General features: G+C 35.6%; 1 protein-coding gene across 1 annotated transcript; it reads left to right on the top strand.

Annotated features, from left to right (window-relative positions):
* The first annotated feature begins 1668 nt into the window (after positions 1-1668).
* LOC140158459 (low-density lipoprotein receptor-related protein 12-like) lies at positions 1669-14156 on the top strand. The gene is made up of 5 exons (XM_072181553.1): positions 1669-1753; positions 2077-2445; positions 9623-9736; positions 11488-11601; positions 13483-14156. Exons 1-5 carry the CDS (start codon positions 1669-1671, stop codon positions 14154-14156), a joined length of 1356 nt encoding a protein of 451 aa, XP_072037654.1.
* The last annotated feature ends 1570 nt before the right edge of the window (positions 14157-15726 follow it).

Raw genomic sequence — 15726 nt, forward strand, 5'->3', positions numbered from 1 at the left:
CCATTAAAAATGCTTCAACCTACGTGTTTTAATTAACCTTCAGGTGTGACATTAAACATGGTTCGACCCACGCATTTTTGCCAACTTCCGGGTGAGACCACTAAAATAGTTTAGGCCCAGGTGTTGCGGGTAAAATTATTAAAGGAAAGAAGGTGATGAAGTTTCGAAACAAGGGTTTCGGGCAAGAATATTGGGAAACGAGAAGTACAGTTGTAGTGAAGCCATATTGAGTATAAGAGTAAGGTAAAAATCAATGGTTGTGAGGTTTGGCATTTTAAATAGTTTGTGCATGAAGTTAATAGTGCAGTGACCTTTGTTATGTATTTACATGTGTCAGGTACTTTGATGAATCCTAAAAAAGGGCACTATGTATTACTTGTCATTGTGTAGGATGCTTTGATGAACCATATAAAAAGTATTCTTTGTAATGTTAATTGTGAAACTTTATGTAAAATGATGTAATGTTTCAAAACAACATAAAGTATGGCAGGCCATTTGCGTCATAACAGCAGATAAAAACACACTGTTGCTAATTATTCAATTAAACAGCTGTGCATTTAAAATCAAATCATTCCTTTCAGCCAGGTATGGTAAGCCATTTGTGACATAAACTGTTATTCATGTAGTAGAGTAAGATGCATTTTGTAGAGTAAGAACATTTAATAAAACTTGTTAACAAATTAATAATATTCATTGTTGTTGTGTTTTTAAGCCTGACCAGGATTCCTTTGACGGATACCTCGGTGTGTTCTGCCACACCAACTTACCCTGATGGTGGCAGTATTTCTGTTCGCATAAATCTGCGCTTTTAAAAACCAGTTTTCGCTACCTTATATTTTTACCCTAAAAAGGAGGGGGTGGCGCTGCTCCGAAAATTATTTGGCAAATCCGCTCGGCCATCAAAATAAAAAAAAGGGTAAGCCAGCGCCCACCCTTGCGTCCCTTTCACAGTAATGTTATTAATTTATAAGGCATGGAAATTCTCTGTTTCTTTTGTTTCTGAAAAGTAAACATGATTTCGGGGCACGTGTCTTCAAAAACAGAGTACTTGCGAACAAGTCATTTTTTTATTTGTTTAAGAAAGTGAGTGAATGAGTTGTCATCTGTGCAAGGATTTTGTATGCTAAAGAATATTCAAGTCTTATCTGCAGTGGACATCATTTAACAAATTGGAAACAAGTATCCCGGGACAAGTATACATCAGTGAGTCGCCCGAAACTTTGAGTACAACAGAACCTTGTATCAAGAACAAGACACATTGACCAAGTGCCGCTACTGCCCTATGTAATTTATGAGAGAAGAGGTATTTTGAGCTGAAAATATCTTTTTTGACCACTATGATTATGAGCTTTTACCGCACGATTATCATGTGACATAATGTGGCCACGGACAGATGCTTGTGACCAAGTTGGTTGAAATTGATGAGAGGATCACGTGAGTGCTAGAGCAAACGCAAGTATTGCCAGAAAGAAGAAACGACAGGAAAGTCGATGACCAGGGTGAATGTTGGATTGTATATTAGTTTTACGCCATAAACTGCTAACGTAATCCCTCTATTGTGTCTGTTGATATGAGTTTAATAATTGTCAACGCCTCCAACGAAGCTTGCATGCCTGATACATATCGCTACCTGCTCACAACATATTTCTCAGTGCTGTAATACGCACGATGGCACCAAGACACAGTCTAATATATGCTCTTGGTATAATGATTGGTTTCTTAACCGGCAAAATTAAAACGAGTGAAACACAAGGTAATACAAATTTCTTTGAAACTTTTGTTCATAACGGTTATCATTATCTATGGCCACGGTAACATTGGGCCGTGATTTAAATGAGTGGCTAACATAGGTATCGTAACAACAATTTCGTGATGGATGTTTGCAATAATGCTTTCTTTCCATTCACGGGATTGCATGATGAATAATGATTTCGCGAATTTACGTTTCTTTCACATTCTGCATCTCTGTGGAAAACGAATTTGAGATGGTGATAAAATTCACAAGTTTATATAACTTATGAAGTTATGATTCATTTCTTTATACTCACGACAAAATTGTGCAATGTTTATTTTCAGAATGCGCAAATCAAACCAACTTGGATCTTCAAATTGGTTATACCATAAACATATCTTCTCCATCGTTCCCAAATTTCTACCCAGACGATGTGGACTGCACATGGATCATTTCATCACATCTTGACGGATCTTTCTTTGTCTTATTTCACGAAGTAATCCTTCTACGAGTTACCCGTTATGTAGATTACCTAATGCTAGGAACTGGTGCTAGTTTCCGAGAGCAGAATCAGTTGCTTGAATTGACAACATTTGCCTCCCCGGGTGCGTCAGTGATCGTTGAACATTTCAATATTTGGATCCGATTTCTAGCTGGTAATAAATACAGGAATACGGGATTCTCGCTGGACGTGGAGAGAACATCCTTTTCAGGTAAAATGTTTAAAAATGAAATAATGCTGTAAGGTATGTGCAAGCGTCTTTTGATATTATGCATGGGTAATAATGGTGCTCCATACCTTATGTTGTAGGCAATATTCAAGAAACTCAATGAAATACATTTGTCATGTGATGAATTTCAAAGACAAAGTATTTCGATTTCAAGACAACGGAATCACTTCCAATTGCCTTCTTAAAGGATGTCCACGAAAGAACTACCGTTGGACATTTTGGGATCTTTTAATGTGCGAATCAAACATTTTAATTAGTGTCTCTAATCTTTTGAGCTGATTACGAAAATCAAAGAAACGAGGCTGGTTGCAGTAATCAGAGTGGCTTCAGTTGCCATTGAGCTTTTTGAACTGTTGCGATTTGGTAGTTCACGGCTTCTTGCGAATGGTAGTGAGCTTTGGCAAAATATGCATTAATCATTTCATAGCGAGTTTGTAGAATTCAAATATCACAGATATACTTGTGTAGGTCCTGTGGTTATTGAGTCATGTTGTAAAGAGGGCTGAAACAACAACAACACTTTTGTAAAACGTACATAACTCATTCACAACAATAAATCAAGCAAGTTTTCAAAGTAAATGATTTGTAGAATGAACTTTTGCAAAACATCAAAGTGTTATTTTTCAATAATATATTGATTTAGATAATGGAAATCGATTTTCTGGCTGCTTCGACCAACAGTAGTCTACCATTAAGTTTATTGCATCAAATTGCAATAATTATTACTCGATGCAATTATTCCATGTTTTGGTTAACTTATTTATTCAAGTAATTAATCAAAGCATTGAGGGAACAAGTTTAGATAACTTAAAAATTATGTAGGGCTAATAATGATAATGCTAGTAGTGATAATATAAAAAAAATAGTGGTTTTGAGTACGCTCAACCGAAATAACATAGCCAATACTAAACAAATTCTAATGATATACTTATGTACAGTCGTTGGGTCCACACAACTAGACACATTAATAATAATAGTTGCATTTTATAACAATGCAACGTAAAAAATCATTGATTCGTTCATTTCGTGCTCTTATGATGTATACTGTTGTTGGGTACGCCAGTGCTTACGCCTCATTTTCTATAATAACAAAATTAACTTTGAATATAAGCAAATCTTACAGATATTGCAGAAATCAATGAATTGTCGTATTTTTTTACTGAATGAAATTTTTAATATCGTTTAGAAAAAGAATTGCTTAATAAAGATACTGGCTCTTGTAAAGGAAACGTGACGAGAATTTTATACTCTGTCAGTGTGATTATAATGAAGTTTGTAATATCTTTTAGAAAGGAATCATATAATAATAAAGGGAACGTGACCTACTATATGACCCGTTCGTATAAAACGGGAACGTCAACATTTTAGGTTTTAAGATTTTTAAAATTGGTATATTAGTAAATAAGCTTAAAAATAACATGTTTAAAGAGATATGATTTGCCAAAGCCTGTGGTGTTAGTGTAAATGCAATTCTGAGAAATATAAGACAATACAATGAATTTCTTCAATTACCCTGCAATGAACTAAACGCACATTCAGTGATTTGCTCATCCCAATAATCGTAAAAATGATCAAAATTCAGATTTGGTACATTTGTCATTGATGTGCTAATATAGCCTGCGAGTGGTTTGGCCGAAAGCCGTGTATTTAAGACAAAATAAGACATTTTACATGAATCTGTAATTTAAATTAGCTACATGTATTTGAATGGGGCTTCAATTTTATCAATACCGCTGTTTTCTTCGTTTTTTACCAAAGTTTTCATTTCAAAAATACCAAATGACTTATCCTTCACTTTTAAGCAACTTATAAACAATTTTTTTTTTACACTTTCGACGGGATTACTGAATGGGACTTTAACATAGAAGTCACGACGCCATTGACATAGATGTGCTTTTATACGTACAACGGGTATCACTTTAAGGTTCGTAATGTAAATAAGGTTCACCACGTCGAATTTTACCCTTATCCTAACCTAATTTCATATTCGACATAGCGGACCTAATTTTTTGATATACTTGCTTGCAGCGAACCTTTATTTATTTATTTATTTATAACATTCGGCCGAAGCCAGGCTAATCCCAATAGTGCTCAGAGGCTACTAAATTTAAGGGACGCCATCCGGACATGACGGGACAGGGATATGGGAAGAGGTCCGATTTTAGATGCAGGAGGAAAACCGGAGCACCGGAGAAAAACCTGCGAGGACGAGCATGGATCGGCAACCAAACTCACATGTGGCGCCGCGGGGAATTGAACCCGGGCCACAGTGGTGAGAAGCGAGTGAGAAGACCACTACACTAACCCGCCCTCCCGGATCATTTCATATTCGACATACGCGAACCCTCCGGTATGAAAACACCAGTTGGCTGCAGCGAACCTTCGAGAGCGACCTTTCGACATAGCAGGTGTACACCAGTAAAACAATAATAGTTAATGGCTCTAGAAAATCAATTAAAAAATAAATTATTGTTAAACTAATTATGTCGCGGGTTTGGTAAAAACGGGTTAAATATTACAAGAACAATATAGCGCTTTGTTCAAGGTCATTATACACTAATAATTATGATTGAAGGCTTTAACTCAGTTTTTATAAATGCTTCAATTGCTGCAACAATCATAAATCACTTTTTATATTAACTGTGGCATGTAATTGCACCAATATAAAAAGAGTGTTTTATATGAGAAAAACAATTATCATTTCTCCGTGAGAAGTGTTTTTATTTGAAAGTAGAATAATATAAAGGACATGATTTCATATGGCAAGGTGACCTGTAACAACATTCTGTTCTGGTTATTAAACCATCATCTTGTTAAATTGACAAGTGCAAGCAGTTACGACCCAGAAAACACAAACACGTTTTTAAAACGGCGCACACAAGTTTCCAGAACAAGGGTCATCTGATGTAATTGATTCACAAAGTCATATAGACCTTGGTAGTATGACAAACAATGTTCATCACATGTAACTGATTCACAAGGTCATATAGCCTTCGGTAGTACGACAAACAATGTTCATCTGATGTAACTGATTCACAAAGTCATATAGCCTTTGGTAGTACGACAAACAATGTTCTTCTAATGTAACTGATTCGCAAGATCATATAGCATTTGGTAGTATGACAAACAATGTTCATCTGATGTAACTGATTTACAAGGTCATATAGCCCTTGGTAGTATGACAAATAAGGTTCATCTGATGTAACTGATTCACAAGGTCATATAGCCCTTGGTAGTATGACAAACAATGTTCATCTAATGTAACTGACTCATAAGGTCATAATAGCCCTTGGTAGTATGACAAACAAGGTTCATCAGATGTAACTGATTCACACGGTCATAGCCCTACAAACAATGTTCATCTGATGTAACTGACTCACAAGGTCATATAGCCCTTGGTAGTATGACAAACAATGTTCATTTGATGTAACTGATTCACAAGGTCATATAACCCTTGGTAGTATGACAAACAATGTTCATCTAATGTAACTGACTCATAAGGTCATATAGCCCTTGGTAGTATGACAAACAATGTTCATCAGATGTAACTGATTCACACTGTCATATACATGTAGCCATTGGTAGTATGACAAACAATGTTCATCTGATGTAACTGATTCACAAGGTCATATAGCCCTTGGTAGTATGACAAACAATGTTCATCAGATGTAACTGATTCACACGGTCATAGCGCTACAAACAATGTTCAACTGATGTAACTAACTCACAAGGTCATATAGCCCTTGGTAGTATGACAAACAATGTTCATCTGATGTAACTGACTCACAAGGTCATATAGCCCTTGGTAGTATGACAACAATGTTCATCTGATGTAACTGACTCATAAGGTCATATAGCCCTTGGTAGTATGACAACAATGTTCATCTGATGTATTACTCGTTAACAAGGTCATATAACCCTTGGTAGTATGACAAACAAGGTACATCTTATGTAACTGATTCACAAGGTCATATAGCCCTTGGTAGTATGACAACAATGTTCATCTGATGTAACTGACTCATAAGGTCATATAGCCCTTGGTAGTATGACAACAATGTTCATCTGATGTATTACTCGTTAACAAGGTCATATAACCCTTGGTAGTATGACAAACAAGGTACATCTTATGTAACTGATTCACAAGGTCATAAAGCCCTTGGTAGAATGACAAACAATGTTCATCTGATGTAACTGACTCATAAGGTCATATAGCCCTTGGTAGTATGACAACAATGTTCATCTGATGTATTACTCGTTAACAAGGTCATATAACCCTTGGTAGTATGACAAACAAGGTACATCTTATGTAACTGATTCACCAGGTCATATAGCCCTTGGTAGAATGACAAACAAAAATAAACATGACAAATACGGTCTTCAGATTTTGTGCAAACTTTATATTAATTCCTGATAGAGTTAATAAGACTGAAGAAAAAACTTAAGCAGCATATTGTCATTTAAATTGTAATATAAACATTTATCAAAGTATTGATGACACGAATATGCATTAATTATGTAAAATTTTTTTAAATGCAGTGATCCCCGCGAAAGCGCAGACATATTACGCTATTCCAATTCTCGCTATTCACAATAAGGGCGCCGCCAGCGGTTTGCGATGTAATCGTGATGTATCATGGGAAAGGTCGACATCCAAGTCCGCGCAATACGAATATTACCATGCTATTACATAGGAACACGTGACAATATTTTTTAGTTTGTCAATATAACGGTATTACACGCAAATCGATAGAGAAATAATTAATTGTCCACATTTCAAATCACATTATTAAGTATTATTGAGTATCGATTCGCGTGCAACACCTTTATTTTGACAAACTAAAAAAATATTGTCACATGTTCCTATGTAATAGCATGGTAATATTTGTATTGCGCGGACTTGGATGTCGACCTTTTCCCATGATACATCACGATTACATCGCAAACCGCTGGCGGCGCCCTTATTGTGAATAGCGAGAATTGAAATACAGACATGACCTTAATCTCCCACTTTGGGGGATATTGATTTCAAAATGGTGTCACCCATTCATATTCATAATTCAATTTATTTCCATCAAAATCACACATAAAATTACAACAATATTTTATAAAAACAAGATGGGGGAGGTGCAACTCAAAGCAAAAGCCTGATTCGAGTAACCCCATTTGAAATTCACACTCCTTGGGTGGAATTTAAGATTAAGGTCATGTCTTTCATAAAGGGTGTATGGATTTCAACTGGAATTCAGTCCCCATTTTAGCTCAAAAGTGAAGAAAAATTTATAAGTATTTTGTTGTAAGATTGACCACAAAATTTCAGCTGCATTCAATTGCGTTTTGCCGTATTCTGTCAGTTCATATTCATAACCTTTATTGCTGTATTTTGGAATTTGGAAATCAAAATCAATATCCGCATCCATATCCGCATCTTTACCAACGGCAAATTACGCGGAACTTTTGGCCAAAAGGTCATGTTTGTCACAATGGAAACTGACATAATTATTAGTAACAATATTGGACATTAATTGTTGATGATTTATTGGTCAGTTCGTTGTTGACTTTATATTTTGTTAATAAAAAAGAGTAAAAAGGCAACAGCAAAATATAATGTAAACAACTTCATCGACTTGAATAAATGTAAATTGTCTCGAATTTATACGTCACCACCAAATTGGTTTTGTGTTGTATTCGGACACAAAAAAGGAAACAATACTTCCGCATTTTGTTGCTGCAGTGTCGCCACTCGCCAGAATGGCTTATATTATTTAGGAGATGTTTCAGCTCCATTCAATTCTCGCGATTCACAATACAATGCGCCGCCAACGGTTGCTCTTGCTAGTCAAATTTTAGACATCAAGCAGAGGATGATTAAAGCACTTCCCAGCAAGTCTTGCGGTTAGCACAGCTGTGTGAGAGCTTGTGAGTGAACATGACACCACTGCCCGCCCACTGCATACACACGTGCATGGTGAAATTTGAATTTGGACAGATATATTTACAATAAATACACCTTCAAAAGGTTGGTCGATTTCACATTTTATGTTATCTACAGGAGGTGTGAAATATCCTTCATGCATACATCACTTCAGATCTGAAATCGACCAAGTAATAATGACACACGGGCAATTCTAAAACAACATCTTTTGCACAGAGTTCAATGGGATTTGAAAAGTAAAGTGGCAGTTGAAACTCTAGTAATAACACTTTTACAATGCATGATGGGGCTTCCTTAAATCATCCTCTGGACATCAAGGGTCGACATCGCTTCCTATCCACCATTGGATTTTTACGCGAGTATGATAATAAGGAATCAGCTCCACGAAGGTTTCAGTGTGATCAACAGATCAAAGATGGATCTACTTCAATTAATTGAAGTTGAACTGTTGTTTAGTGCACATTCGCGTGTAACATAATTATATTGACATTTAAACATACAATGACATGTTCCTGTGTGCTTTTGTGAGATTTTGGCCCGATTATCATGCTCCAGGGTCCAGTACCATATGGTACAGGAGCATGATTGACTTATAAATATTTTCAATGTAATACATGCTCCAGGAGCATAGTTAAATTAGAAACATGCTCCAGGAGCATGTTTGACTTAGAATGCTCCATGACCATGTTTTACAAACATGCTCCTGGAGCATGTTTATAATTTAACCATGCTCCTGGAGTATGTACTTAAATTGAAAATATTTATTAGTAGTCAAAATAAATCACTGATTTAAATCAACTTTTTCATTTTTTACAATCTTTGATCAATGCAATTTAATTTTTGCTCCCAATGCTTCTACAGCTTTTAGATACAATTAAAATACATTTATGATGTCATTTTATCTATGCTAAAAATTTATGTTCAAGGTCCAGAATTCACTGGGTAGGCTATTTTCCCAAAATTTTTCTTGTAGGGTATGAAACATGTATTGATTTTTTGCAAATATCTGATAGGATTGCACATCTTTTGACTGAACATGGGGTAGGGGTATAGTAGTTCTCGATATTAAAAACAAATCGATTTGAATCAAAAAATCTAATTTAAATTTTTAAAAATCGGATAAAAAAATAATAAAAAACAGCAACCCTGATTAAAAAAGCAAAATAGGCCTATCGTGAATGGCACCTCAGTAACTGTTGCTGTTGTTTCTATCTTTTTTTCCGGCAGTTCCTTGTCATGTGGAACCCATTGCATGTGATACTGGTTCAGGATGTGTGGCAGAAAACGCATTTATATGTACTGATTTGGATTGTTTTGTTCTTACAGATATGAATGAATGCGGTAGGTATTATTTATTATTAGGTCTTTTAAGGTGAGTCGGAGCTGTGCCTGAGCTAGCGGTGTTTGTGCGCAAATAAGCCAACACTCACAGGGAACGGTGTTGGTTCAATACGTAAGACCCCAAGGCTCATTGTAAAAAAACTTTTCTGATTGGATGATGAAAACTATCAGGGTTTTAACAAAACCAATAACAGATGCCGTATTTTCCACTAATCACCAGCTAGAAGCTCACACAGCTCTTATGATGCTATGCACTCAACCATGTAGTGTAAACACAGACTGTGTAGAGTCAATGCATTGCTAGACTCACTGTGCTTTGAAAAATGTGTGTACTCAGGTGTATCGAGGTGGAAACTGTGCATAAATGCATTTATAAGAGTATCGTTTTGTAGCCAAACCTTTCGATATGTGAGTATTTTTATGACATTCGGTGCCATGAGATTTAAATTCCCCCAAACTATTATACGCATTTGAATGACAAAAGGTAGGGTTTCAGAAGTGATAAATTTGGATATTTCCTCCCTTTTCAGGGAGTAACGCTCACTGCGCTAAGTGCATAATCTGGGTGTTTCGGAAAAAGTATATGTAAATTGTGTCATATTTTGTGCGCAGTATAGTGCAAGACCAACCAGTAATATTGTATCAGAAGAATTAATATTGAAATCTAATAATGAGAATACAATCGTGATGAATCAAATGAAAGTATTGCCCCCTTTGTCAGATAATGTATAATCAATTTATTGGTGGCTTTGCATAGAGTTATCGGGGTAAAACGACCTAGTTTGATACAAATCTGTCAAAAACGGATTGAATATGACACCCAATTTAGCAACATGCCAAATTTGTTCGGGAATGCATAACTATAATTCGAGACCGAATTAAAAAGACCAGTTTGCGTCAAAGGCGCGGCTTGAATGGTTGCTGATGTGCAGTACGAGATTTTCGATCTGGTTGACAGGACGTAATAAGCAAGGCTTGGGTTAATTTTATAATGTCAGATTTGATTTCAAATAAGTGTATGCTGAAATCAAATAAAAATTTATTGCATCGAAATCAAATAATAGTGATGACCTTGTTTAGAAGCTCGGAAATATCTACAAAGTCATAAAGAATCTCACATCTAATGTCGTTGTTATGACACAAAACTACTGAATATTTTATGACAATTTCTTTCATTAACGTGATTGTTAATATGGTTAACCTGGTTACATTACACATGCAAATGTGATTTAAAAGATTTTGACGTGCTTGTTCTTCTTTTTCCATCACTGCTGTGTATTATCCAAAACAAAATTGCACGATTACAAATGTTATCCAATGTAAAAGTTTGTTTTGATTTTGTAAGCCAAAAGGTATCTTAATGGCAGTTAAGCAATTTCTTATTCGCTGAGTATTCTGTGGTCTTTTGCCTTTGAGCCAAATGCAATTAGTCGCAACGTTTAACCATGGAAATATATAGTAGATGTTGCAATTTAGATTTAAAATTTCTTGCAAGCCTCTTCTACGCTCTACATCAACATGTTATCATCAAAATGTTAATTAAAAAAATCAAGCCCTGCCCTGGCTGATATAATATGTTTTTTAATATAGAAAACATTTGCTAATTTTCATATTGTATCACTGTCTTTGAATTTTACGGCATGATATCGACTAACATTAATGATTTGATACTACAATACTATATTCACTTCATTTAGGCTATTCCTTACGGTCATATATAATTGACTCTGCATGCTTTTATTTTGATTCAGACCATTGTGGTGACAATGATTTGTGGTGTGAATCTGGCTTTGGTTGTTACGACAAGAAATATCGATGTGACAATAAATTTCACTGCTTTGATGGATCTGACGAATTTAATTGTCGTAAGTAATTGGAACTCCAAGGGAGAGGGTCTTTCAAATATATTTTTCCATTCGTATTGTAAGTAACTGTTCCTGTGTGACGAACAATTAGGTAGAGCGTTTTGTTGCTTGAGAAGAGCGCCCGATATAACATATTAGCGACGGATTCGTCATGTAATCGTATAACCAGGGACCGTGTAATCGGCACGTACGATGGTGTTTATTATTCCCACAAAAAATAGCACTAATTTTGAGAGAATAAAAACCAATTGACTGAACATGCTGAATGCGAATCTTCTTTGTGAAATGGAACTATTGCATCCGGGCTATTGCAACCTGCAGAACTGTACGATGCACTGTATAGAGAAATACAGATATTGTTGTATTTTGGAATATGAAAAACAAAATCAACATACGCATTCATATCCGCGTCTTTACCAACGGCAAATTATTACGTGGAACGTTTGGTCAAAAGGTCATATTTGTCACAAAGGAAACTGACAGAATTATTAGTAACAACATTGGACATTGTTGATGACTTATTGGTCAGTTCGTTGTTGACTTTATCTTTTGTTAATAAACAATAGCAAAGGCAAAATATAACGTTATCAACTTTATCGACTGTAATTAATTGTCTTGAATCTCTACGTCACCACCAAATTGCTGTTGTATTCGAACACAAAAAAGGAAACAACATTTCCGCACTTTGTTGCTGCAGTGACGAGACTCGCTAGAATGGCTTATTGGAGATGTTTTTAGAAAAAGAGTCAACTCAGCTTTATTGCCTGCACGGGTCACGCTTTAAAAACTCCTGATTCGAGACAAATACAGCACTAATTTTTTGGGAATAAAAGTTTTACCAAATTAAACGCACAATCCTACTCCTTTAGTGGGATCTAGCTGCGTAGAAATCAAAGAATAATATTTGTTGATTTTTGGGAAATTGGGGCAAAACATTACATGTTTTCTTACAATAGAGAATATAAACGTTTTTAAAGCAAAAGTCACAGACTGAAATTTGTCTTTGGACTTGATTGTCACAGTATACAAAACCAAAAACCGCACCCACACCCACCCCACATGTTTGTGACCCTTATTATCAATTCTATTACCCCACGACCCATTATTCAAAATCGCGCACTGTGATTTGTTGAAACGCGTCACGTGACAGACCATTAATTAGCGATAAAGTGTCAAGGGCAACGAACTTTATGTTCTTCTATCATCACAGCGCACAACACACCTGCTTTTATGTAGGGGAGAATGGAATGTCAGGGGTGTGTTATTGTATGTACATACCTGCTTATGGGGGAGAATGGAATGTTAGGTTGTGTTATTGGAATGTACATACGCTTTGGCTACGCTTATGCGCTCCACCTTGAGGTAAACAACTTGAAATATTTGGGCAAAAAAATTGATATTTTCTCTTTAAATCACACTATTTTGTGGTAATAGAATAGAAATAAAGGGTGCAGCATTATCATTTACACGCAAATAATGTGTCCTCGGCAGTAAAAACGTTTAAATAATTGGTTCGGCTGCGCCTCACCCATTATTTACGTTTTTACTGCCTCGGACACATTATTTTCGTGTAAAGAATCATGCATTACCCTTTATTTCTTAAATATCTGCCAAAATATTAAAATTGCACCTTTACCTTTAGAACCACCAAAGTATTTCTGCATTTGTCTGCAATAGGGAAGGCAAGGTTAGTTAATAAGGATTGAGATCGGATATTCTAAATGAATGTCACACAATTTCTAAACTACGAAATTCATAAGATGAAACGATGCGTGTAACTCCCGGGGTGTAACTACATCCACTGAAAATACACTTTGAGCTTGTCAAGACAACAGTAATTAAGCAGAAACAATAATTGGATTTAACTGTTTTCATTTTCAGATTCATGTGGAGCAGAGCGAGTAAATCTCTATAATGGAGACGTCATGTATCTAACCACACCCAATTATCCAGACATTCACCCTCACAATCTTATTTGCACATGGTACATTCATTCATCTCTCAACATCAGCGGAAGTTTTTTCGGTCGATTTATAGATTTTGATTTAGACGAGTTCGACGACTATCTCTATATTGGGCTGGGCGACGAGGTGTCTCCTAACACAACTGTTATACGATTAAATTGGCACCATGCTCCAAATTCGTTTTCAATCAGCGATGATGTTATGTGGGTTCAATTTGTCAGCAATGAATTAGAGGCATATAGTGGGTTCTTCATGAGATTGGAAAGGATTCCAGATAATACAGGTAAACTAAAGCCGTATGACCCGCCGTATGATCATGTAAGTAAATGTACTGTTGCTTTACCGTGTACTTTTGTAATACTGTTGAGGGCTTTTCCTCATAAATGTACATGTATTTATTTTATACTTTCTTACGAATCTAGGAGCAATGTGTCTTTCGTGTATGCAAAATGTTTATTTCTGAAACTTTACTTCGTGAAACTTTACTTTGCGAGGTACTTAGCAGACTCTGGCAGACGCGGATCTAAGGAAAACGAGCCTGTCGGCAAAATAGCTCGAGACTCTTCCAGAGCGTCAGATCTACTGTTTTAAGTAACCGGTAAACCGTTACTTTAAGGCATTAATAGCTATTAATGTCAGAAGGTCGGGTACCTAATTCAAAACGTTCGCTCGCGTTTTTTCCAGTCAAAATGAATCTTCCAATAGCTGATATGCATACAGCAAACTCAATCCATATTTGACAAGCAACGGCTGATATTACATGCGTACAACATAATTTTTTTTAAATCCCAAAATGGAAAATCTCATACGAGCCCGTACAAAAGGTTTTTTTCGTCACCGTTAATAATGATATTCTCATGGAACTTTCAAAATTTCGTATCCCATTTAAGCTCAAATTATTTACTCTTACTCTACAATGAATTTGCTTGGTTGAAATGTGTCCTATGCATAACATTAGTATCCACCTTTGCAGTAAGGTGCTATATTTTGCCATATCATTACTAAACATATGTAATACATCCTGTAAACATGTTAAACATTTGTTCCTTTGCGTTTTTATTATTAATTTGACAGGTATCATCAGCTAGGTGCTGGCAATTTATTTTATTTTTAGATATAAACCTTACATATAGCTTTGAGTTGCTTTGGAAAGTGCAGTGCACATTTTTATAATCAACTTTCCTTTTCTTTATCATTCCTCTATAGAGATACATAATTCCGTAATGCTTGCAAAAGTTGTCAGTAAAGCTTAAGTCATCTATGAATTGTCTGTTTTGTCTGTTATCATTGAGTTACGAACGTCGTTTGCAAAATAAATTAAATTTGTCTCGCTGTAATGAAAATGAAATGCCGTACATATGATTGAGTGCTTCGTAACTTATGTCTTCTTTTCTCTTTTCGACTTTTTAATGCGTTTGGTGACCTTTAATATGTTATTGATGAAGTTAATACAAAATATGAAAACATCTATGAAAACATCGATGAATTTACACATTGTTTGCAATGTCTGATAATGTTGAAAGATTTTTTGCCGAGTGAATTGAGTTTTTGTTTGTTTGTTTAATATTACATTAGGGAAAGCAGATGATATTATTTTAAGGATATTTAAAGGCTGTATCAAAATGATTACTAGTAATACCAAGTCCAAGTAGGTTTCTGTGCTTATGCCGGGTGATTATGGACAAGACTGCTACATCAAACTAGAACACACGCATCTACAGGGTGTCCCTGAAAGAATCATCAGAAATTTAATTGTTGGTATTTTAACGACACAAATAATAACTACATTGAATTTTTACAATTGATCCCATCGTTCTTGAATAGGCCTTATAAGAATTTTACGGATATCTCTCATTTTCAAACCTTTCCTCGAATTAAAAACAGTCGATGATCTGTATTCGGAATGCTAATCACTGCGCATCATCAGCGCATGAGGCGTTTATTGTCATTTAATATAATAGATGCTTGACTCCGTGGAACGGATTGAAAATGAGGCAGTTTCGTAAAATTCTTTTATTTCAAAAACGGAGCGGTCAAATATCAAAATTCAAAAAGTATGTGATAGCTGATATATTCCTCAACCACATCGATCATTTAGTTATATTTGGTTTATGCGTTAAAATACACCAAAAATACAGTTTCCGACGATACAGTTCTTTCA

Source organism: Amphiura filiformis, chromosome 8, assembly GCF_039555335.1.
Source record: "Amphiura filiformis chromosome 8, Afil_fr2py, whole genome shotgun sequence".
Taxonomy (NCBI): Eukaryota; Metazoa; Echinodermata; class Ophiuroidea; order Amphilepidida; family Amphiuridae; genus Amphiura; species Amphiura filiformis.